The 22,705-nt window shown below is 39.7% G+C and overlaps 3 protein-coding genes across 5 annotated transcripts; 2 read left to right on the top strand and 1 right to left on the bottom strand.

Moving 5' to 3' along the window:
- Positions 1-2,095: 2,095 nt before the first annotated feature.
- LOC105695997 (THAP domain-containing protein 1) lies at positions 2,096-3,921 on the top strand. Its single transcript, XM_012418103.2, has 4 exons — positions 2,096-2,384; positions 2,629-2,821; positions 2,882-2,962; positions 3,242-3,921. The coding sequence occupies exons 1-4, from the start codon at positions 2,314-2,316 to the stop codon at positions 3,590-3,592; spliced, it is 696 nt and encodes a 231-aa protein (XP_012273526.1). The 5' UTR covers positions 2,096-2,313; the 3' UTR covers positions 3,593-3,921.
- A 34-nt stretch (positions 3,922-3,955) lies between these two features.
- LOC105695996 (gamma-tubulin complex component 6) lies at positions 3,956-15,746 on the bottom strand. Of its 2 annotated transcripts, XM_012418102.2 has the most exons (19): positions 15,674-15,746; positions 15,481-15,590; positions 15,111-15,391; positions 14,544-14,770; positions 14,127-14,365; positions 13,589-13,697; positions 13,475-13,511; positions 12,987-13,204; positions 12,608-12,718; positions 12,353-12,523; positions 11,954-12,234; positions 11,360-11,579; positions 11,001-11,202; positions 10,507-10,696; positions 8,782-9,585; positions 7,164-7,809; positions 6,043-6,252; positions 4,838-5,010; positions 3,956-4,270 (listed from the first exon to the last, which is right to left on the bottom strand). In XM_012418102.2, exons 3-19 carry the CDS (start codon positions 15,298-15,300, stop codon positions 3,976-3,978), a joined length of 4,323 nt encoding a protein of 1,440 aa, XP_012273525.1. In that variant the 5' UTR covers positions 15,301-15,391; positions 15,481-15,590; positions 15,674-15,746; the 3' UTR covers positions 3,956-3,975. The 2 variants fall into 2 exon arrangements, with proteins under 2 accessions (XP_012273525.1, XP_012273523.1); XM_012418100.2 differs by having other exon boundaries at positions 15,481-15,732.
- Positions 15,747-15,894: 148 nt separating this feature from the next.
- On the top strand, positions 15,895-21,923 carry LOC105695945 (leucine-rich repeat-containing protein 45). Of its 2 annotated transcripts, none has more exons than XM_012418018.2 (5): positions 15,895-16,093; positions 17,393-18,055; positions 18,632-19,321; positions 20,414-21,019; positions 21,346-21,923. In XM_012418018.2, exons 1-5 carry the CDS (start codon positions 16,002-16,004, stop codon positions 21,428-21,430), a joined length of 2,136 nt encoding a protein of 711 aa, XP_012273441.1. In that variant the 5' UTR covers positions 15,895-16,001; the 3' UTR covers positions 21,431-21,923. The 2 variants fall into 2 exon arrangements, with proteins under 2 accessions (XP_012273441.1, XP_012273442.1); XM_012418019.2 differs by having other exon boundaries at positions 21,351-21,923.
- The last annotated feature ends 782 nt before the right edge of the window (positions 21,924-22,705 follow it).

The following is a 22,705-nucleotide window of genomic DNA, read 5'->3' on the forward strand; positions in this document are numbered from 1 at the left end:
CGAATAATCATACACTTTAACACGTGATTATGGAGATCCTCGTGAAAATTCATTTTTCAAAAGCAATTTTTTCTTTTTTTATTTAGCCTAGACTAGAACCAAAATCACATTTTTTGTGAAAAATGAAATTTCACGGTCATCGCGTTCTCCTCTAAGACTTCCATAATCATGGGTTAGTTTCGAAATTTAATTTTTCGAAAATAATAACGTTTGTATTTATCTCGGACAAGAACCAAAAAATTTTTTTCGAAAAATCAAATTTTGTGAGTTTTAAAACCTTCATTAGGACTTCCATAAGCACGTACTAATGTTTAAAATTATTTGGTGCGCCCAGATTCGAGAAATGTTTTTTTTATAATTATTTTGACATTTTACATACATATATATAGAAGACCCTTTTATATCGCCTTAAGACATGTCAGATATTTAAGTAGTCATTAAGCCAGGATAATTAGTCGTCGTGCCGCTTTTCTTGGTATATATGTATTGTTTTGACTAGCAATATTAATTTTAGATTTATCGAGAACATCTTGAAGATCGAATGGGTGCATTCGGAGGAGAAAAGCGGTTACCGATGAGTTGGGAACATGTTGCGATTTTCTGTTCAGTGATCATAATATGGCGGCATCCAGTGTCGTGTAACCTAACCTCCTTATAGCACTGACTACTAATATAATTATATTAATTATATTAATTATATTAGCAGTCAGTGCTTACAGTACATGTACGTCGTGTATTATTTCAGCTACTTCATTACCTGAAGGATTTTGCACCTTTTCGTTACATACACCAACAACTTCTCTAGATGATATATTTTTAGAAAAATATTCGTAACAGAATGTAACGTCTGAAAAAAAACACTCACATGTTCATACTAACTTCATTATTTATTGATTATTAGTTTTTTGGTCTATACTAGGAAGATAGAATACATTAGATTAAGGTTAAATATACATTTCGAAATGACGTACCATTTTGTAACATTTTATGCACTTCTGCACTCTCTACTACATCGTACCGAAGACCGTTTACTTCATACATTTCACTGTAATAATTGATTTCATTTGCCATCCTTGCTTCTTTAACTGAATCTACACGGTTTGGATTTGAATTTGATCTACCCAACACGTTGAGCGCAGGTAGCGTAGAAAATTTGTGATACATAATATGGCGTCCGATCAGTAAACATGTTGAGTGAACGTATTCGGCAGAGCGCTAACCGATCACTCAACAGTTGTCTCCTCTGAATGCACCTAATGGTTGACAAAATGGCGGCTCTTCGGCTTAGAAGTAGAAGGGATAAGGTGATCTGGTTTTATATCTCGATTCGTGATTTCGTAGCCTCGTTTTAATTTAAATGTTTGTTTCTTAATAGCCGCGAAAAGGTTTTTGTATAGTTTAGAAAGTACATACGCAAAGCTGCCGGCCGGAAACGTGTCGTTACCACCGGAAGTCCCTAGGAAGTCCGTCCGTGGCGTTTTCAAGATGGCGGCCGTAAGAGGCGTCGCTGCGTAGTTACGAAGTCTTTTTCAACAACGCGCGAACTCGATTGTCGGTATCTCATTGTTGCGAGATGTGTGCATTCAACTGACCGAACTATTGTATTTATATTTTTGTTAATAAATGTTTCGCAGAATGTGGACTTTGACTTAATCCAGAGATGAGTTGGGAGATTGCTCATGAGCAAGTCGCGCGATTGCGTCCTATGCTGCCAAAAATTAAAACTCCCAGGTTTTCCATTTTGAATTTCGGTGTCACAATCCATGGAAGATGGCGCTCACGGCAATTATATTTCTATCTTTTCTTGTATGCTTCCCCATTTCGCTTAAAAATTTGTGCCGAGCCAGTTCACATGAATGGTCTCGCATTTTCACCCCCAAAAACATTCCGTAATACCGTAAACTCCTCATTTTTCACATTTTCGCTCAATTTAATTTACATAATAGACCCCCTTAAGGTGATCTGGGTCTTTATTACGTTTTTTTGACGAGAGCGCTCACTTCTCGCACTTTCATCTCACGTGGGTTTATTCGCCGAATTACTTATTCGCTATATGAATGGTCTCGCATTTTCACCACCAAAACGTCCGTAATAACGTATGCTACTCATTTTTCACATTTTCGCTCAATTTGCTTTACGTAATAGACCCCCTGGTTATAGTAATCCTTTCCTCTCTAGTTAAACGATTGGTCCATGGTAAATGTTAAGTTAGGTTATGTTGGTACCTGTTTTGTTATGTTCGCTATCGTTGATATAAACAAAATCGATAATTCTAAAATCGTGAAGATCCCCATTTTTAATGCAACATGAAAAATGGTAAATAAATGTTGCATTAAATCATGTAAAACGGAATGGTGCCCGACTAGAAACGTAACATTTCACAGGTAACCTAAAACTGCAACATTTATGCCATTGATAATGAAAGTTAATGATTTAAGCTCTTTTAGACATAACCTATTAAAGACATTACTGTAATGCGAACAATATTTTTGTATTTTATAGTGTTCTTTATAGTACGGTTAAAATATTGTTCGCATTTAATAGGTTATGTCTGCAAGACATTATTGTAGTGCAAACAATATTTCTTTAACCGATTGAAATGAATAACGTTACCTATATGATTTTTAGGGTTCCGTTAAAAAATCCAAAGTTACTTGAATCGTGGATTCAGGCAATTCCTGAGGAAATAAAGATTACAAAGTATGCGACGGTTTGCAGCCAGCATTTTACTTCCGACTCCTTCGAGGAGCATACGATGTTTAAAACCCGACTGAAACGTAATGCCGTTCCGTCCGTTTTTGGAGAATCTGTTATATCGCAGGTATACAATGTTTAATATTTGTTGCCGATGTATTAATTATAATGTTTGCATATCTTAAAGGGCCCACGCATGCATTGCACATATTCATTGGCCGACGAGCACAATTATGGCAGCATTTGCAAAGTCGCAGTGTTTAACAAGGTTCGTATTGATTTAATGGAACTCCCCCATTAAAACAATTGAAAATTAAATAGCTCTCATAAGTCAATAATGAAAATAACTAAACAGCGTAAGGTAAAAAAGATTGTAAGTTCTTTCGTAACACATGTTTGCGATGAAAAAGGAAATTTACTTTAACATGATTTAATACGTTTTCACCTTTGAAGAAACGGAACGAAGCATATTTTAAATAACGTTGATCATTGCAAACTATTGTAATAATAATTCTGTTTGCATCTAAGATGAGTTAATATATTTTAGGCTGTGAATTCTTCGTTTTGCCTGAACGAAACGAGTACATTAGAAGTACTCGAACCAGAAGAGGTTACGTGCGATGCATGTGGACAAATATTGTCGCACACTGTGAATACCATCGAGGAGAGACCAAAAGTTCGAATGAAAGATGTGGCGGTGGAAACCTTGCGACGTCTGTCAGGTCCTTCGGAGGAAGAACTGAAGTTGCGAAGAAAAGTTTGTTGTCTTCAGAGGAAGGTCAGTCGACAGAGGGAGAGAATAACTACGTTAGCAGAAATGCTACGCACATTGAAGAAGAGTTACACACGGAAGGCCAACATGGAGAAAGTGTTAAACAAACTAATGAAAAAGATCTAACGCTTCTCTTATAATCAAAATGTGAAGTTGAGATAAAATATGTATATTAGACGAATCGAAGGATATTTTTTCTCTGCTGTGACTTGTACGATAATATTCTTATATTCTTTCGTTACGCTTGAATGTTATGATTACCAAAAACCTATTATAACTTAACGTGAATTTATATATATATATATATATATTACAATTATCTTCTGCTGGTCGATGAAGTTTCTCGACGTGTTTCGCTTAACCTTAAAAGTTGTATATGAAATTGTCAATTTTGGATGTGAAAGTTGATCGTATGGACTCGAGAATAGAGTTCCAGATGGATAAAAAACAGTGAGGAGAAAAGTACCGCTTTCTGTATTTCATAGGAAAGGAAAAGCAAAAGCTGCTGGCTACAATTTCTCCGTCACGTCGAAGAGGCAATTGATGTTCAGTGCATTTAAAAAGTGTTGAAGATGTGGCTGATAACCAGTTGTGGTTAGTTTGTCGGCTACTCGCGCCAAGTACGACCGTAATTGGCAAAATGCATGGTACATTTGTTCCAAACTTCCATAATTTGGGTGAACATAACCTGTAGGGCCGAGGTTCCAGTTTCTGGAGCGCAGGCGGTTATGGAATTTAAGAATTATCTTGAAGACGTTGCATAGGTTGACTCGCATCTTCTCCCCGCGTTGGTTTAGCATGCATCTAAAACAACATAAAAATTCATTATTCATAAATATCGCCTTTGAGGCTTCAAAATATATACCAAAGATGAGCGGAGAGACGTTTCGCGCCATTGTTTGAAAGGGAGACACGCCCCCCTGGCGCCCTCTACGCCCTTTACACCTCTGTAAAAATTGGAACTACTTTCAAAGGGGTGAAATCTTCGCGATCGGTAAAACAGGGTATACGTGGGTGCCACTTCGTAATCTCAATCATCCACGCATAACAACTTTATTTGGTATTCGTAGTCTTCTTTCCCAACCTTGACCCTGATACTAAAAACGAAAAGGCGATAATTTCATTTTACTGATACTGTTCTGTATCTGAAATCTGCGGAGGGGTTTTCCTTTACCGATGGAGAACATTTCGCCCCTTTGAAAGTAGTTCCAATTTTTACAGAGGGGTAAAGGGCGTAGATGGCGCCAGGGGGCCGTGTCTCTCTTTCAAACAATGGCGCGAAACGTCTCGAAAATAAGCGTTATGTCTCCTTATACTATTTTATGGCCTTATATTATACTCCCGGCAGCCAAATTAATGTTGGAATCGTACTTTGACAAAATCTTCTTGAGGTAGACAACGTGCGCAGCGTGCACTTCGTCCAGGCTCGAGGCAGCTCCAAGATCCTTTTCGAATTCCGTCCAGCTGGCGTGTAAAACGCTGCACATCAGATAGCTGTGCACGGCGTTGCTGAACTGCACCATCGAGTGTCTGTAGAGCTGCAACTGAAGTCATTTTCAAATTAACTTTCACTGAAACGACATATGGAGTATGCGATTCAGTGCAATACGTAACATAATTCAACATAGCTGTCGATATAAATTCAAACATCGGTAACATAGGTATTCATAAGTCTTTTTTACCGACGTCGATCAAATTTCTCGACGTTTTTCACTTCGTCTTAACACTTTACCGACCGGAAACCTAATACGTAACATAATTCGACGTAGCTGTCGATATAAATTCAAACGTTGGTAATAAATATAAACGCTTTGTGCACCTTACTTGCAAAATTAAAAGCATTTCAGGTAATTTACGTAGGCAGGAAATGTTTCCATCACGTAGGATGGGAGTTCACTCGTTGTCCGTAAGTGGCGCTCGCGTCATTACATCAGTGACTCTAAATTTTGCAATTACAAATTATCGCCTGATAGTGTTTATCGCGATAAAAACATCACATTCTGTATATCATCCGCGGATTATCGATTTGCGTACCTTCATTGCAAAATTAAAAGAATTTCAGGTAATTTACGTAGTTAGGAAATGTTTCCATCACGTACGACCCTTAATTTTGCAATTACAAATTATCGTCTGATAGTGTTTATCGCGATAAAAGCATCACATTCTGTGTATCATCCGTGGATTATCGTTTCGATTTGCATACCTTCATTGCAAAATTAAAAGCATTTCAGGTAATTTACGTAGTTAGGAAATGTTTCCATCACGTACGACCCTTAATTTTGCAATTACAAATAATAGCCTGATAGTGTTTATCGCGATAAAAACATCACATTCTGTAAATCATGGATTATCGTGGATTATCGTTTCGATTTGCATACCTTCATTGCAAAATTAAAAGAATTTCAGGTAATTTACGTAGTTAGGAAATATTTCCATCACGTAGGATGGGAGTTCCCTCATTGTCCGCAAGGGGCGCTCGTATCGTTAGATCGGCGAAAATCTGAGATTCTGGGGTGGTTCCACATTGGCGTTACGTGTCCTTACACTACTTCATGCCATTAATTATGTATAATTACTTTATGATGTTGCTCAGAGTTGGCCGCGCTCTTAGGTAGCTTCAGTAGGTAAAAGTCTTCCTGCAAGACCCAGAGGACGCGGTTGACCGTCACCAGGAACTTGAAGACCTTGCTATACTGCGCTATGCTGCTCTCGTCGAGGACGACGTTCAACGGCCAAGATATCTTGTAGCTCAAGCAGAGGCAGTCTAATACGTTGGGGTTGGAGATCTGAAATTACCGAAAGTGTCGAGATAATTCCTAGGTGCTCACGAGTCACGTGTCGAAGTTTCAGATGGCTCGATCCAATATCTTTAAAAAAAAGTGTCTTATTCGACTGATTTAGAGGGGTTTCACTTCACCTTAAGCGTAGCGTGCGTTCCAGTTTGCTGTAAAAGGCGTAACAGAACTCGTCACGGTTTATACAGCGCTATCCTTGTTGCAAAAGGAGTCGAAAAGTCCTGTACCATTTTTTCCTACAGTGCATAAATTTCCTTTAATAACTAAATGAAGCACAGCCAATCAGTCGCTTTCTCCAACGGAAAGCACAGTGGCAGGGGCGCCGGGAAGGCTGCAACACCGCAGACAGCCAATCTGATTGGCTGTGCTTCATTTAATTATTACAGGAAATGTATGCACTGTAGAAAAAAATATGATAGGACTTTTCGTCTCCACTTTCAACAAGGATAGCGCTGTAAAAACCGCCGACCAATCAATCAATCGCTTTCTCCAATGGAAAGCACAGTGGCGGGGGCGCCGGGAAGGCTGCAACACCACAGACAGCCAATCTGATTGGCTGTGCTTCATTTAATTATTACAGCAAATGCATGCACTGTAGAACAAAATATTATAGGACTTTTCGTCTCCATTTTCAACAAGGATAGCGCTGTAAAAACCGCCGACCAATCAATCAATCGCTTTCTCCAACGGAAAGTACAGTGTCGGGGCGCCGGGAAGGCTGCAACACCGCAAACAGCCAATCTGATTGGCTGTGCTTCATTTAATTATTACAGGAAATTAATGCACTGTAGAAAAAAATATGATAGGACTTTTCGTCTCCTTTTTCAACAAGGATAGCGCTGTAAAAACCGCGACTACGAGTTCTGTTACACCCAGGATATTTCAGTGATCATTCCCCTCACCAGCAGCTGTTCGGGCACATGTGCAGCGTACAAACTCAATCTTTCATGATTTCTATGAGCGCCTCCGATGCCACGACTCAGTGCCCTGTCAAGGGCATTCGTCAAGGTCGCCGGGTTGCAGAGGTCGACCGGCGTGGCGACGACGTAGAGCCTCGAGAAAATGGAGTCGGTCAGACTCCTGGCGAACTCTCCGTTCAGGAGGAAGAAGAACTCCCGCAAGCTGTGGAGATGAGACACCATGTCGTGTTCTTCGGCGAAGTGCCTGATGAGCTCCCGGTTGGCAAGCCTGTTCTGCACTCGCAGAGGCATGCTGACGGACTTCTCCAGGTAGGCCCGAAGGCTGGAGTTGTCGAGGATCTCGACGTCCTCCAGGGTGAGTCTGGAATCGGCGGTGCTAAAAGGAATGTTGAAGTTCCCCGGCTCGTCGGCGACCCTTGAAGAGGTCAGCTCTTCCCTGGAGGTCCTGGACTCTTCGTCGCCTCGGAGAGTCCCGGGGGAGCTGGAGCTTTCTGGTGCCGAGGACCAGGTCGAGTCGGCCGTTGAGGACATCGGTGTCACCAGGTTCAGGTCCTCCTCCTCTCGGCGACGTCTACGCCAGGTTGGTCCTTGACTGGGCCACTCCAGAGCCTGCGACCTCCTCCTAGGACTGTTTAAGATGATATGAAAGGCGCTGAGAAATTTAATCTAGGTCGATTAATTAAAATTCATCTATACCCTTTTTGGTGGGAACGTCATTTTGAATACTCAAGTGGTAACATAAGCTGGCGCGTTCCGTTACCGACATTTATATTTATGTTGAAGTCTTTTACAGTCTACGTTGATAATTATACGAAATGAAGCGTTTCATTTGCCATTTTAGTAAAGTAATGATGGAGAGATTGACGTAAAACTGTCGAAATCTCGGGAATTCATTATTCTAACGACTGTTTAGGATCAACGTCGCCATCTGTGACGTTTAGCTACAACTAAATTTTTTTCGCTAAAAATACGTCTACTAACGTTTAAGATGATATGAAAGGCACTGAGAAATTTCATCCAATCCCGGGAATTCATTATTCTAATGACTGTTTAGGACCAGCGTCGCCATCTGTGACGTTTAGCTGCAAGTAAATTATTTTCTCTAAAAACATGTCTGCTAACGTTTAAGATGATATGAAAGGCGCTGAGAAATTTCATCCAGGTCGATTAATTAAAATTCATCTAAACCGTTTTTGGTGAGAGCGTCATTTTGAATACTCAAGTGGTAACATAAGCTGGCACGTCCCGTTACCGACATTTATATTTATGTTGAAGTCTTTAACAGTCTACGTTGATAATTATACGAACTAAAGGGTTCTATGTGTAATTTCGGAAAATTAATGATCTCTGCAGTCAATCAGGGTCTCAGAAACCACGAATCCAGGAGATTTCTGCAGTTTTACATCAATTTCTTAATAATTACTGTACGGAAACAACATATGGAGTGTGCCATTTAGTACAATACCCAATATAATCCGACGCAGCTGTCGATATAAATACAAACGTCGGCAAGGTAGGTATTTAGAAGAATCTTTTATACCGACGTCGATGAAATTTCTCGCCGCGTCTCGCTTGACCTTATATATGGAAACATCTTCACCTTCTCCCGCGACTCCTAGAGTCCGTTCTGAGTTCTTCAAGGTTCCCCTTCTCGACCATCGGCGAGGTCGGGCTGATTTCCGTCGAGAATGGGGAAATTACGTCGACGGGCGTCTTCAGCCTCGAGTCCGGGTTCTCCGGTTTAGGAACCTCCGAGAACATTGACTTCTCTTCCCTGTCGGACCTAAAGCTTGAAGTGGAACGCCTGAAGATGGCAGTGCCTTCCTTCCTGAAGAGGTCCTGCTTTGCAGGTTCCTTCTCCCGGACTCCAGCTCGAACTCTTGGAACCAGGTTCTTCCTTCTATCAGTCAGGTCGTAATCGATTGGAAGAGTTCCTTCTTCCAATCGAACATCCCGAATGTTCAGAGCCGCAGGTCGGGTTGGTTTCTTCAGGGTGACTTCGGGTTCCTTGTCGATCACAGTCTTGACCTTGCTGGAAGCCTCCACGTCTTCCGAGGGACTCTTCTTCGGCGACGTCGTCGTCTTGGCCACGTTGGTGATCTCTTTGTTCTCTTTGACCTCTTTTATCGACTCCTTTTCGGCAGGAGCGACTTTCTGGGCTTCTTCGGAGCTAGGTTCGACCTGGCTTTGCTTTTTAGAGATTTCCGGCACAGCTTCAGACGCAGTTTCAGAGATTTTTACTCCAGACGAAGGGGCTTCGTCCAGTTGCCATCGCTCTTGTGATGCCTTCATCGCCAGGACCCTCTTGTCGTATAATTCTAGTCTTTTTATGCGCCATGATGCGATCAGTCTTCTCGCGTCCACCTTCTTCTCCAGGTGAGAGAAACGGTCCAACAGCTTGCTCCTGGAAGATGGGACATTGTATTTATACGCGCTGGTGTATGGATTTGGTGCGATACTCTACCGAGGAAGATGTGACATTGTATTATCTCAGACTAGTTCATTTTACTTAAAAAGTTTTGTATTTATACGCGCTTATGTATGGATTTGGTGCGATACTCTACCGAGGTAGATGTGACATTGTATTATCTCAGACTAGTTCATTTTACTTAAAAAGCTTTGTATTTATACGCGTTTATGTATGGATTTGGTGCGATACTCTACTGAGGAAGATGTGACATTGTATTCTCTCGGAGATGAAAAATTGAGTTAGTTCATTTTACTTAGAAGGTTTTGTATTTATACGCGCTTGTATATGGATTTGGTGCGATACTCTACTGAAGAAGATGTGACATTGTATTCACACAGACATGAAAAATTGAGTTAGTTCATTTTACTTAGAAGGCTTAGCATATATATGCGCTTGTATATGTATTTGGTGCGACACTCTACTGAGCTTCTTGATCTAGTACCACTCATACATTTTGTAATCCGGAAACTCGGTAGAGTTTCGCGCCAAATACATTAACAAACATGCGCGATTCATTTATTTCGAAATTCCTACTCCCAAAAAACGAACCGATGAAAAGAATTATTATTATACTAGTCATGGCTTAATAAAATAATATATAAGCTAATAAGTAAATTAGCAAATGAACCAATAAAGCAAATTATTGTTTTACCATTCATGAAGGATCGAAGTAGTATATAAGCTAATACATATAACTAAATATCTTGTGATGTATGGAAAAAATAATAATACGTATAGTTCAATAAATTAGCCAATAAATAAATAAAAAAACAGTTGCCATCGCATAATCAATCCTAAAATATATGGACATTCGAATTTCTGTTCATCGGAAACATCATTTGGAATGTTACGTACTTTGCATTATTGATGGCATCGATTGCTTCCTCCTGAACAATCTCTACTTCAGGAAGGACATTTTTTATCGGATCATCAATAATATCTCTTTGTTGTAAATTTTCCTCCTCATCCTTTACATTTATCAGCACTTCTTGGTCATCCGATTCAATCTTCTCGATGGGTTCTTCCTCCACTGCTATCGGAGACTCTGTACATAATAAATTATTGCAACAGAATTAAAAACACAGGTCATCATTTTTTAAACACCAGAAAGTCTATTCTTACTCGCTAAGAAAAAATTCATCGAATCTAAGAAACATTTTCTTAATTACAAGAATTATTATTTCACTCGAATGAATTCTCGTAATCCTGAATAAACATTGCATTCAATTTATTCGAGTACATCTGTGTTACGTAGTTATTCTTTAAGTTAATGAAATACTTCTTTGGTACTTAGAAATATTTCTCTGGTTCGATGACCTTTTTTCCTCGATGCATGAAATGCATCGTACCTTTTCGAGCTTCGGGCACAACTTGAGATTCTTTCTCATCATCATTGATTCTCTTATCATCGATAACTGGACTTGGCTGTAAAACAGTCTCAACTTTTTCAACGTATCTGCGATAATACAATTCTTGTTCTCTCAATTGCTTTACGCTGAGACAAACTTTCACATTAGGATGGATCGTAGAGACTACGCTCCACAATGGATTCTGGAAGAAAAGTAAAATAAAAAAAATACTAGTTTGTATTATAACTGGACATTTGTTTACGAAAAATAAAAATAAAAATTGGGTGCACCAATTCGTTTCAAAATATTCCGCCAAGTGTCCTAAAATATACGAACAGTATTATAAATCGATGACATACCTTTGGATCGCAAACTCTGAGGAGCTTAATAGTCTTTCCGCACTGCAAAATGGAGTCTATAAGAGTCTCCAGAAATCCTGGCACAGACTGCACATTTATGCCGAAAGCCTTCGTCCAGAATTTATAACCTCTCTGGCGCAGATAATGTGGCTGGACGTTGATCATAAATTCTCCATAAATATCGTCGCAGTTCCCCTCGAAGAGCCACTTCTCCAGGAACCTAAAAATGACAATTTAGTTCATCACAAGGAATATTTCATACTTCAATTTTGCGGATACACTTTAGTAATAATTATAAAACAAAGATGGACCGATACGTCTAAAATTTTAATGCATAGTAATAAGGGCGCTAGAATCGTTCCAGACACCGAAGAAAATCCATTTACTGAGAAAAATTTGTTATTTAGCGTAGACCAGATGGATTTAATACAATACCCAATATAATTCGACACAAATGTCACTATAAACTCGAACGTCGGTGATGTAGGTATTTAGAAGAATCTTTTTACCAAATTTCTCTACGTCTTTCACTTCACCTTAAGTAACATGGAAATACTTTGGGAAGGAAGTGAAGTTTTTTATACATCTACTTACCGGAAATAGACTTCGCAGCAGGAAGTCAATATTGAGTAATAGATGAAAGCGACGTTCGGTTTAGTGACTTTTGTAACTTTTTCGTAGATATGCGTAAGCAAGTCCGTTCCTTCTTGGCTTTTGCATCGACAGAGACCATCAATCTCAACGAGCAAGACTCCCATTGGTCGCACTCTCTCGATTGTTTGCAACAATCCCAACGAAGAGTCGACACAAGTTGAAGTACGTAGGACGGTGGCTTGGTGATGCATTAATACTTCTCGAATAGTATTGGACATCGCCTGCAAACTATTCATACGTCTCATTACCCAAATAATAATTTCCAAGGTTAGATCGAAAATTCACCGATGTAGGAAACTTATTTTGAGGTTTAAACAAATAGGTTCCTATTCTTTTCACCTTGAATATAAGACCTTCTTGCTGCAGCTTTCCAGTCTGTGGATCTGGTGTAATTAAACCCGTCAAGTTCTTGTAAGCATTCCCCCAGTAAATGGCTTCCTCACAGACATGTTTCAAAACATCGTCTCCGATCATGGGACTTAATGTATTTTTAACGAGCTTGAATCCTGACTGAAATAAATCATTCAAATTACTTTCTGCCCGATTCTGTCTGTATGATTGTTAATGAAAAGGAATATACTCTGATCTACTTACCACAGATTCATGAACAAAGGAATCGGAGTTTACTCCTACGAGAAGTAACTTGACATGCTCCGAGAACTGCTCAAGTGAAATCTCTTTTGTTGGGTGTGGACATTCAACCACCTGAAATTGAAACCTGGGTGTAATCAATAACGTAATAATATCACCTTAAGGTGATATGAAAGTGTTATGTACACGTACCAAAAAGTTAAAATATTTATAACACTTTTCCTCAAACTGGTTCGCTTCGATTTAATTATGAACAATTCTAGCTGAATGAGTCTAGCTCGTCATTGTAGCGCAAGAGGTTAATAAAAAATTGATGTTACCAGGATTCTTATTGTTTGATAATAATACAATTTTTAATTCAAATGTGTTTAGAGAAACTTACTGCATGGACTTCTCGCAAGGGAAGCAAAGTAATGTTCACTTCGGAGAGAAATGGTGGTTGCTTCGAGACCTCTGACCCTCCGAGAGACTCCCACACTTGATAGTTCGGAAGGGAATTAATAGATAAGTCCCAAGTTTCTGAGAGTACTTCGCTGACAAGTACACGATGTGAAATCTGTGTGTGGGTGCTCTCCGAGTTACTTAAAACCTCCGACGGTTCTGTTTGTTATGCAAAGAGAGGTTATAAACTAGACCGAATAAATGATTTTCAAATTATACAGATTATACAATAGGGATGTGCGATCCGATGGTATGTAAAAGTATTAATACTTTATTTTCTGATACTAGATATTTTGTATCGATACTTTCAGTATCGATGTATTCAGTATCAATACTTTCAAATACATTACATTATCAAGACATTATGTTATAATCAGGATATTTTTATGGAATAGACATCCCTATTATATATAATAATACTATGCGTACCTGTTAAGAAATCATTTTGCACCATTTGAGGTATCGTCTGGAAGTAGAAGAAATATTAATCAGTGGAGAATGGCAATGACTTACCATATCAATTTCATAAATAATGTTTCTTACCGAGACCGATGGAAACGGATAACATGGAAACTCAAGTTCTTTCATTATGGGAAGCTCCGCAGGATATGTTGGTTGTACATTGCAAAGAACTCCAAGCATGGAGTTCTTCCTAAATGTTTATACACAAAGCATTAATAAATTAGTGTACTTTAGGTAATTTCTAACTCAAAGAATTATTACGATTAAAGGGGCATTCGTTTTCGAAAAAAAAATTGACATAGAATACTCAATTGATTAATGTGATAGCAACAAACTTTCTGATTACGAAAGAATTCATTTCATTCATTTCATATGAATAGAAATTCTGAAATCGAGCACCATGAACACCCAAAAGCTTGACTAGATGTAGAAAAAAATTATTTAATTCCATTATTCCTCATTTAAAAATTTAAAAATTCAACTGAAAGACCTCACGATCAGATTCCAAAAATTCCACGTTATTTGTATTTTTTTTTCAACGAGAAAAAAAATTCATACATTATAAAATATTCGATTTTTGGGCACTCAAAGGCGAATACCCCCTTGAAATATTCTTTACCTCATAGACTCAATGTTAGTAATTGTAGCAGGTCCAATTTGATTAAATGCGGAGTATCTTTTTCTTTGCTCCAAATAGCGTTTTTGCATTATGCACTTCCGTTGGCATCCAAGTAGGGTTTCAAAATGCTCCGACAGATGAAATGCTTCAATCGGATAAGCTTGTAACGAAACAAAGTCATTTTTACGTGGCAACGTTTTTGGTACAAATTGATTTCTTCTGCTACGCCGAAAGATATTCTGTGAAATAAAGGATTTGTTCATCGTACAACATACAAGAATACTGAATGTAATTTAACATCAATTCACAATTAACACATTAAGCACATTATTAAGCATAAAATTTTGAAAATACAAATTATTGCAAGACTTTTTAGCCAACCCAATATTTTAGAAGAAATCCTATGGACGAACATACTAGGTTAGGTTCTTGTTGTGGCTCGGTACTTTTCAATCCAATTAAGAACCGCAACGTTGCTAAATCTTCTTGACTGATCTCGAAGTTCGGATCCACCAGGACACTTGTCAATCCATCCAATTCCATGGCTTCGGACAAGAGACCTTTCCCAACTTTTAAAACGAAGATGTGCTTCAATAACTCTGCTATCGGATCCACACATGCAAATATGATATCTTTGTCATTTCCTGAAGAAACAAAAGATTCTTTTACCATTAATTTCATCAATTGAACATGAACGGTGAGTTGATCGATATATGTTTTGAATATAGATTACTGTTTACTCGACGGAAACAGTTTAGTTGGTCATGATAAAAATTGCTCATATAAGAAACTATTATTGCAGCGACCCTAAAAGCTCGATAAACTAGCGAAGAGAATAATAAATAAATTAATACACCAGTAAATAAACAGAAAACTATTGAAATGTCCATGGTGCTTTAAACGATCAAAAGACGCTGTCCCTAAATATATAAGCAAGGCGCAGCATTACTTGCATCGAACATCTTAATAATTGCTCATACTTACTCTTCTCCAAAACATGATCCTGTTTATTAAGGAGAATGGCATAAGCCTTCGATCTGAGTTTCTTAACATTCGCATTGCTCCTGACATGGACATGTGGATTTTCCTCGTTAAGCGAATATTTTCCAAGAGAGCAAATGCACAGTTCAGTTATCAAGCCGTAAATATTGCCACTTTTAATATCGGGACCCATGACACCTCTTGGAACTTTCGATTTGAAACCGTAAAACCATTCCAAGCTGTCACTTGGTGCAGTCTATTACAAAGTGGCGACTCGACCTAACCTGAAAAAGTAACCACTCAATGCAGTATGGTTAAATTCAGTTCTGTTTATTCTAGGAATCGATTCCGTAACTTTTGCGAGAGTGCTCACTTCTCGGACTGTCATCTCACGTGCGTTTATTCACCCGACTCTCCAAGTGAAAATGTGAAATCTCCAGACTGAAGGAACAAGGAACTGAACTTGGTTCTAGGGGATCGATTCTGTAATTCGAATCTAGTGAAAATTCTAAAAGTGAACATTTCCATGATTCCGTAACATTTACTATGGTAAAAATGTGAAATACTTCGCGTGACAACTCGAGTAGAAACTCCGAAATCTCGAACCAAGTTCCGTCAATCTAGAGATTTCACATTTTCACTCGGAGAACTGGGTGAATAAAGTCACGTGAGATGACACTGCTGTTGTTTTATGTACCCAACCCTGTGCAGGTGGCGCGCAGGTGCGCGAACTGGCTGCGCGTGACGCGTTCCAATATGGCGGCGCCGGCGAAGCGTCCGCTGGCAATCGATATGCCCCGCCACGTCAAAATCAAGCCGACCAGCAGTAACGTCCTCGCGGGTCTCTCGTCGTGAAAGAAATTATCTGAAGAAAGGAAAACCCCTTCCATAGAGATGCTCGAGGACCACGAACTGTTCAAGCAGCTCTGCGAAAAGCGCGGCGTTCTAGTGCCGCCCGAACTCTCGGAAGCGATCAAAGTTGGCAAGTGAGTCTCTTGAAGTTAGTGTTGCCAACTTCAGTTTTCTTTACTCTAGTACAGTCCCACCAAGCACACTATGTTACCGTTACATAACACTGGAATAACATGGTTCATAACGAATGTTATTCACATTAATATCATATAACGTCGAATTATTATCGTTCCATAACATTGTTACAAACTTGTTGGCATTGCAGTTATACAATATTAACATACATAACATAACATAACATGTTATGTATACGTTACATTATTCGTTTCATACCAGTGCTATATAGCTATGGACAAAATAGTAATACAAATCTTATTTATATATTATGTGTATGTTACATTACATATTACAAAACGTTATGTAACAATGATATTCTTGTTACATAACACTGGAATAACATGACACATAACGAATGTTATTCAAAAAATATAATAATATCATAACGTCGAATTATTACCGTTCGGTAATGTTGTCACAAATTTGTTAGCATTGCAGTTGTACAATATTAACATAACATAACATGTTACGTATATGTTATATTATTCGTTTCATAAAAAGTCTATATAGCTGCATAGGAAATAGTAATACAAATCTTACTTATATGTTATATGTATGTTACGTTACACATTACAAAGTTATGTAACAATGATATTATTGTTACATAACACTGGAATAACATGGTACATAACGAATGTTATTCACATTAATAACATAACATGTTACGTATACGTTACATTATTCGTTTCATACCAGGGCTATATAGCTACGGACAAAATAGTAATACAAATCTTACTTATATATTATATGTATGTTACATTACATATTACAAATGTTATGTAACGGTTATATTATTGTTACGTGTTCGTGTTTGGTGGGGTCGAATTAAAATAATAGTGCAATCCGGTATAATGGAGAAAATAATAGCAGGAATTAAAGTGAAGTGAAACACGTCGAGGATCTTGCATAAACTCGGAGTGAAAATTTAGTTGACCTGGAAATCACAGATGGCGCAGGGGGTCCCTCTGCAGTCAATTAGGGCCTCAAAAACCATGTCTCCAGGGGATTTATGGAGTTTTACTTCAATTTCATTATAATTATTGTACAAAAAGGACAGGTGGAGTATGCCATTTAGTACAATACTGAATATAATTCGACACAGCTGTCGATACAAATACCAACATCGGCAACATAGGTATTTAGAAGAATCTTGCTTACCGACGTCGATTGAGTTCCTCGCTGTGTTTCACTTCACCTTATTTGGAGCGAAGAAGGCGTTACGTGCCCAAGAATTAGTAAAACCTGGTCCATTTCAGCGCAACTGGGGAACTCCGTTTGTCCTGCATGTCGATAATGGTTCCTGTCTGCGAGATCCTGGGTCAAGTATTGTCTTCAAGTTCCACAATCAAGATCGTAGACCTGAGCGACTGCATGCTGTTATCAAAAGGTCTAGGAAGCATCCTGAGCGCCCTCTGCGAAGGCTCCAGTGTGACGACCTTAAACCTAAAAGGGAACAACATAAACGGCCCAATAGTTGGTCAGTTAGGCCAGGTCTTCGCCCAGAACAACACCCTGAAGAAGCTGCACCTAGAATGGAACAGCGTGGGAGCACACGCGGATTGGTTCCTGAAGTTCTGCGAGGGGCTCGGGAAGAACCATAACCTAGAAGAGCTGGACCTGAGGTACAACCAGATATCCCCGCATTGTTCTGAAGGTGTTTCCAGGATCCTGAGGTGCAACAAGTCCTTGAAGAGCCTGGACCTGGCCTGGAACACGTTGGGCCTCCAAGGAGGGGAGCAAATCCTGAACGCCATGAGAGAGAATAAAGCATTGTTGAAGATAAACCTGAGGGGAAACTGCATCCCTGATGAGATAGTCCAGGCAATCGAGGAGTGCGCCTTCGAGAATCAAAGAAGAAGAGCTATGACCGAGACGAACCTCTCAAAGGGGGTTGGAGTTGCGAAGAGTCTGAGTTTTGAGTAAGTTTTAGGTTAAGGACAATGGATTAGATTATACCTATCACTTGGTACGTGTACTAACGGCGTGGATTTGTTAAACCGTCTGTGTAAACGATCGTGTATCGGCTTGGGACGGTATGTTTGAAAAGGGAGTATCGTACCATGAGTTTTGAGTAAGTTTTAAGATAATAACAATGGCTTAGTTTACACCCATCACTTGGTACGCGTACTAAAGGCGTGGATTTGTTAAACTGTCGGTGTAAACGATCATGTATTAACTTGGGAGGGTATACTTGAAAAGGGACAATCGTATCATGAGTTTCGAGTAAGTTTTAAGATAAGGACAATGGCTTAGTTTACACCCATCACTTGGCACGCGTACTAAAGGCGTGGATTTGTTAAACCGCCGGTGTAAACGATCGTGTACCAACTTGGGACGGTACTCCCGAAAAGGGAGTATACGAAATACACAAACGTCTACATCCCAGAAACACTCCAATAAGCGTGTTAATTTTATTTGTGGATTCCAGGTTGACACAGCCTAACAATTCAACAATGTTGAAAAGATTCCGTGCCTGACATTCTCCTCAATTTCAGGAAAGAACGAAGGCCTGACTCGGAATCGGACGAATCCAGCCGGCCAAAAGCGAAGGTATTCAAGAAGAAGAAGAGAAGAATCCCCAGAGAGAGAAGCAAAGCGCCCATCCTGGACATGTCCGTCACCGAAGATTCCCAAAACGGGAGCTCTGAGTCCCAGGGTTTCGGAGTAATCCCGAAAATGCCGGACTTGGAACCAAAAACCGCCTTGCCAGTGGATACGCTGATCGACGACCAGGACTTGAAAGTCGCCGAGGTGAGCGGGAAGTTCAAAGAGTTAAATCAGATGCTGCAGGATCGCACTGCTGCGATTAATCTGCTGACAAACGAAGTCGCCGTAAAAATGGCGGAAGTCGACGCGGCGAGATCTCAAGCAAACCAGCTGATGACGGAGAATGTCAGATTGAAGGAGGAGCGAGAAAAGGTGGAGGCTGAGAAGGCGAAGGAGGTCAACGAGCTGAAGAGGTGCCACGCGGAGGCCGAGGAGAACTGGCAGAAGGTTTGCAAGGACCTGGAGGAGAATTTCGAGAGGACGATGCTGATGAAGAAGGAAGCCGAGGCCAAGTGTCGGAGATACGAGAGGGACATTCATAAAAGCTCATTGGAGCTGATCGCCCTGAAGGAGAAGCTGCTCACCACGACGCAGACTTATGAGGAAGTCGTTTCCAACAATAAGACCGAGATACATAGGTATATACATATTATATACGTATATTCAACGTACGTCCCTCAATTTACGAGCTACGTAGGTGTACATATCTTATATCCGTTCTTCCCTTAAGAGGATATCAAAGGCGCTGAGAAATTTAATCGACGTCGATAAAGTAAAGTTCTTCTATACTCTCTTTGGTGGTAATGCCGTTTTGAATATTCAAGTGGTAACATTTTCATCAGTTTTAATGTATTTTACGTAAAAAATCTGGAGTGACGCGTCACTGCAGAACCCTGGCGGCAATCGCGAGTACTTTTCTGTGTAGCTTTTCCTATTTTACGTAAAAAACCTCGAATGACGCGTTACTGCGCCACCCTAGCGGCAATCGCGAGTACTTTTCGGAGTAGTTTTTCCTATTTTACGTAAAAAAAAAAAAAAAAAAAAAACGAATGACGCGTTACTGCAGAACCCTGGCGGCAATCGCGAGTACTTATCGGAGTAGTTTTTCCTATTTTACGTAAAAAACCTCGAATGACGCGTTATCCCGCAACCCTGGTGGCAATTGCCAGTACTTTTCGGAGTAGTTTTTCCTATTTTACGTAATAAACCTCGATTGACGCGTCACTGCAAAACTCTGGCGGCAGTCGCGAGTACTTTTCGGAGTAGTTTTACCTATTTTACGTAAAAAACCTCGAAGGACGCGTTACTGCGCCATCCTAGCAACAATCGCGAGTACTTTTTCCTATTTTACGTAAAAAATCTCGATTGACGCGTCAATGCAGAACTCTGGCGGCAATCGCGAGTACTTTTAGGAGTGGTTTTTCCTATTTTACGTAAAAAACCTCGAATGACGCGTTACTGCGCCACCCTAGCGGCAATCGCGAGTACTTTTCGGAGTAGTTTTTCCTATTTTACGTAAAAAATCTCGATTGACGCGTTACTGCGGAACCCTGGCGGCAATCGCGAGTACTTTTCGGAGTAGTTTTTCCTATTTTACGTAAAAAACCTCAAATGATGCGTTACTGCGCCACCCTAGCGGCAGTCGCGAGTACTTATCGGACTAGTTTTCCTCCTAATCGGCAAATAGGTCCCCGAAGAAAGGATTCTAAAAAAATGATTCCACCTTCCAGATTGCGCAGAGAGCTGAAGGAACGGGAAAACCGGCACAAGATCGAGCTGAACGTGCTGAAGAGCACGTTGAAGGACATGACTCAAGCCCTGGAAGAGTGCCAGTCCCAGTTACAAAAAAGCAGAGCCGAGCTGCGAGAAGTTACCGACAACCAAAACATCCTGAAGACGAGACTCATGGAAATGGAGCACATCACCCTGAGATGCTCCAGATCCGAAGAGTCGCTCCAAAAGGTGAAGGAGGAAAGGGACATTCTAGAAGAGAAGCTGAACGACACCCAGAGAGCGGTTGGGATGCTGCAGAGACAAGTGACGTCATTGCAGAGCGAGCTTATAGAGCCGCAAAGGAGGTACGACTTGCTCAAGGAAGAACTGGAGCAGGAGAAGCAGAAGACCAGCAGACTGAAGCAGGAGCTGCAGGAAGAACGAGCCAGGACGAAGGAACAAAACCTCCAGATACAGAAAATGGGACTGCAAATCACGGCCCTTAATGCTCAGATTAATGAGATTCAGAACAATCACGCGGAAGCTTTAAGGGAAAGAGACAAGGAGAGGAAACAGCTGAAGGAGATGATCGCCCATAAGGAGAGGGACCTTAACGAATTGAAGTCAGTTGTTAGTTGTACTTGGCGCGAGACTCTGTTAAGGTGATATCAAAGGGTCATTCTATATACACAAATGTTATATATATATCCTAAAACGTCAAAATGTTCATAAAACATTTCTATTCTTTTTTTTTTTGTTGATAGTTTCCAACTATTCGGTGCACCCAGTTTGGAGAAAAGTTTCATAAATATTTAGATGTATAGAATGACTCNGCACCCAGCTTGGAGGAAAGTTATATAAATATTTTCACGCTTTAGTATATACTGAATGACCCTTTCATATCACTTTAATTGTTTTAAGGAATCTTACGACAGTACATTTTTTTTAGGGCAGAAGAGGTGCAACGTGCGGGGCAGCTTTATGCAGCTTTCAGCAAATATTTGGGATCCATAGGACCTAATCCAGTTTTGTGACATTATTCTTCAACAACGAAGCCTAGCTTAATGCCGCGGACCCTTTGTAAATACGTTTTCTACTTTTGTATACCGATTTATCGTTGTTGATATATTTATTTTTTCTAGTAAATTCAGTAAGAAGCTTTAGAATGTTGTATGAATAGTTTAAGGCACTAGTTTATACTTTACGGAGTATTATTACATATCTGGGGAGGGAATCCCAGAAATGTGGAAACTCTCCCTGGATCGCAGCGCCACTCAGGGTGAACTAAAAGATCACAAGTGTCCTTGTCGGAAGCAAATAGATGTTAAGCGAGAGAAAGAGAGATACAAGATATCTGTGGTTCGTGTCCAGGCTTTTACTCACCTACAATTTTCTGTTAAGGTGATACGTATGTAAGTGTGTATATTTGGCGCAAAACTCTACCGACTTTCCTGACGAGAAAGTGCCGACAAAAAGGTCTTGTTTATGAAGCTTTTCCAAATTAGGTTTACTGAAGTTGCAGCTAAACGTCACAGGTGGCGACGTTGATCCTAAACAATCGTCAAAATAATGAATATATAGGATTTCGACAACTTTACATCAATCTCTACATCATTACTTTACTAAAATGGCATATGAAACGCTTCATTTCGTATAATTATCAACGTAGACTGTAAAAGACTTCAACAAAAATATAAACGTTGGTAACGGGACGCGCCAGGTTATGTTACCACTTGAGTATTCAAAATGGCGTTCCCACCAAAAAGAGATGAATTTCAATTTATCGACCTGCATTAAATTTCACAACGCCTTTCATATCATCTTAAACGTAAGCAGACGTATTTTTAGAGAAAAAAATGTAGTTGCAGGTAAACGTCACAGATGGCGACGTTAGTCCTAAACAGTCGTTAGAATAATGAATATCCAGGATTTCGAAAATTTTACATCAATCTCTTCATCATTACTTTACCGAAATGGCGTATGGAACTCTTCATTTCGTATAATTCTCAACGTAGACTGTAAAAGACTTAAACATACATATAAATGTCGGTAACGGGACACGCCAGGTTATGTTACCACTTGAGTATTCAAAATGGCGTTCCCACCAAAAAGAGATGAATTTCAATTTATCGACCTGCATTAAATTTCACAACGCCTTTCATATCATCTTAAACGTTAGCAGACGTATTTTTAGAGAAATAAATTTAGTTGCAGCTAAACATCACAGATGGCGACGTTGGTCCTAAACAGTCGTTAGAATAATAAATACCCAGGATTTGGACAGTTTTACATTGATCTTTTCGTCATTA

This window comes from Orussus abietinus, unplaced genomic scaffold (assembly GCF_000612105.2).
Source record: "Orussus abietinus isolate OABI.00-Male unplaced genomic scaffold, Oabi_2.0 scaffold192, whole genome shotgun sequence".
Lineage (NCBI taxonomy): Eukaryota > Metazoa > Arthropoda > Insecta > Hymenoptera > Orussidae > Orussus > Orussus abietinus.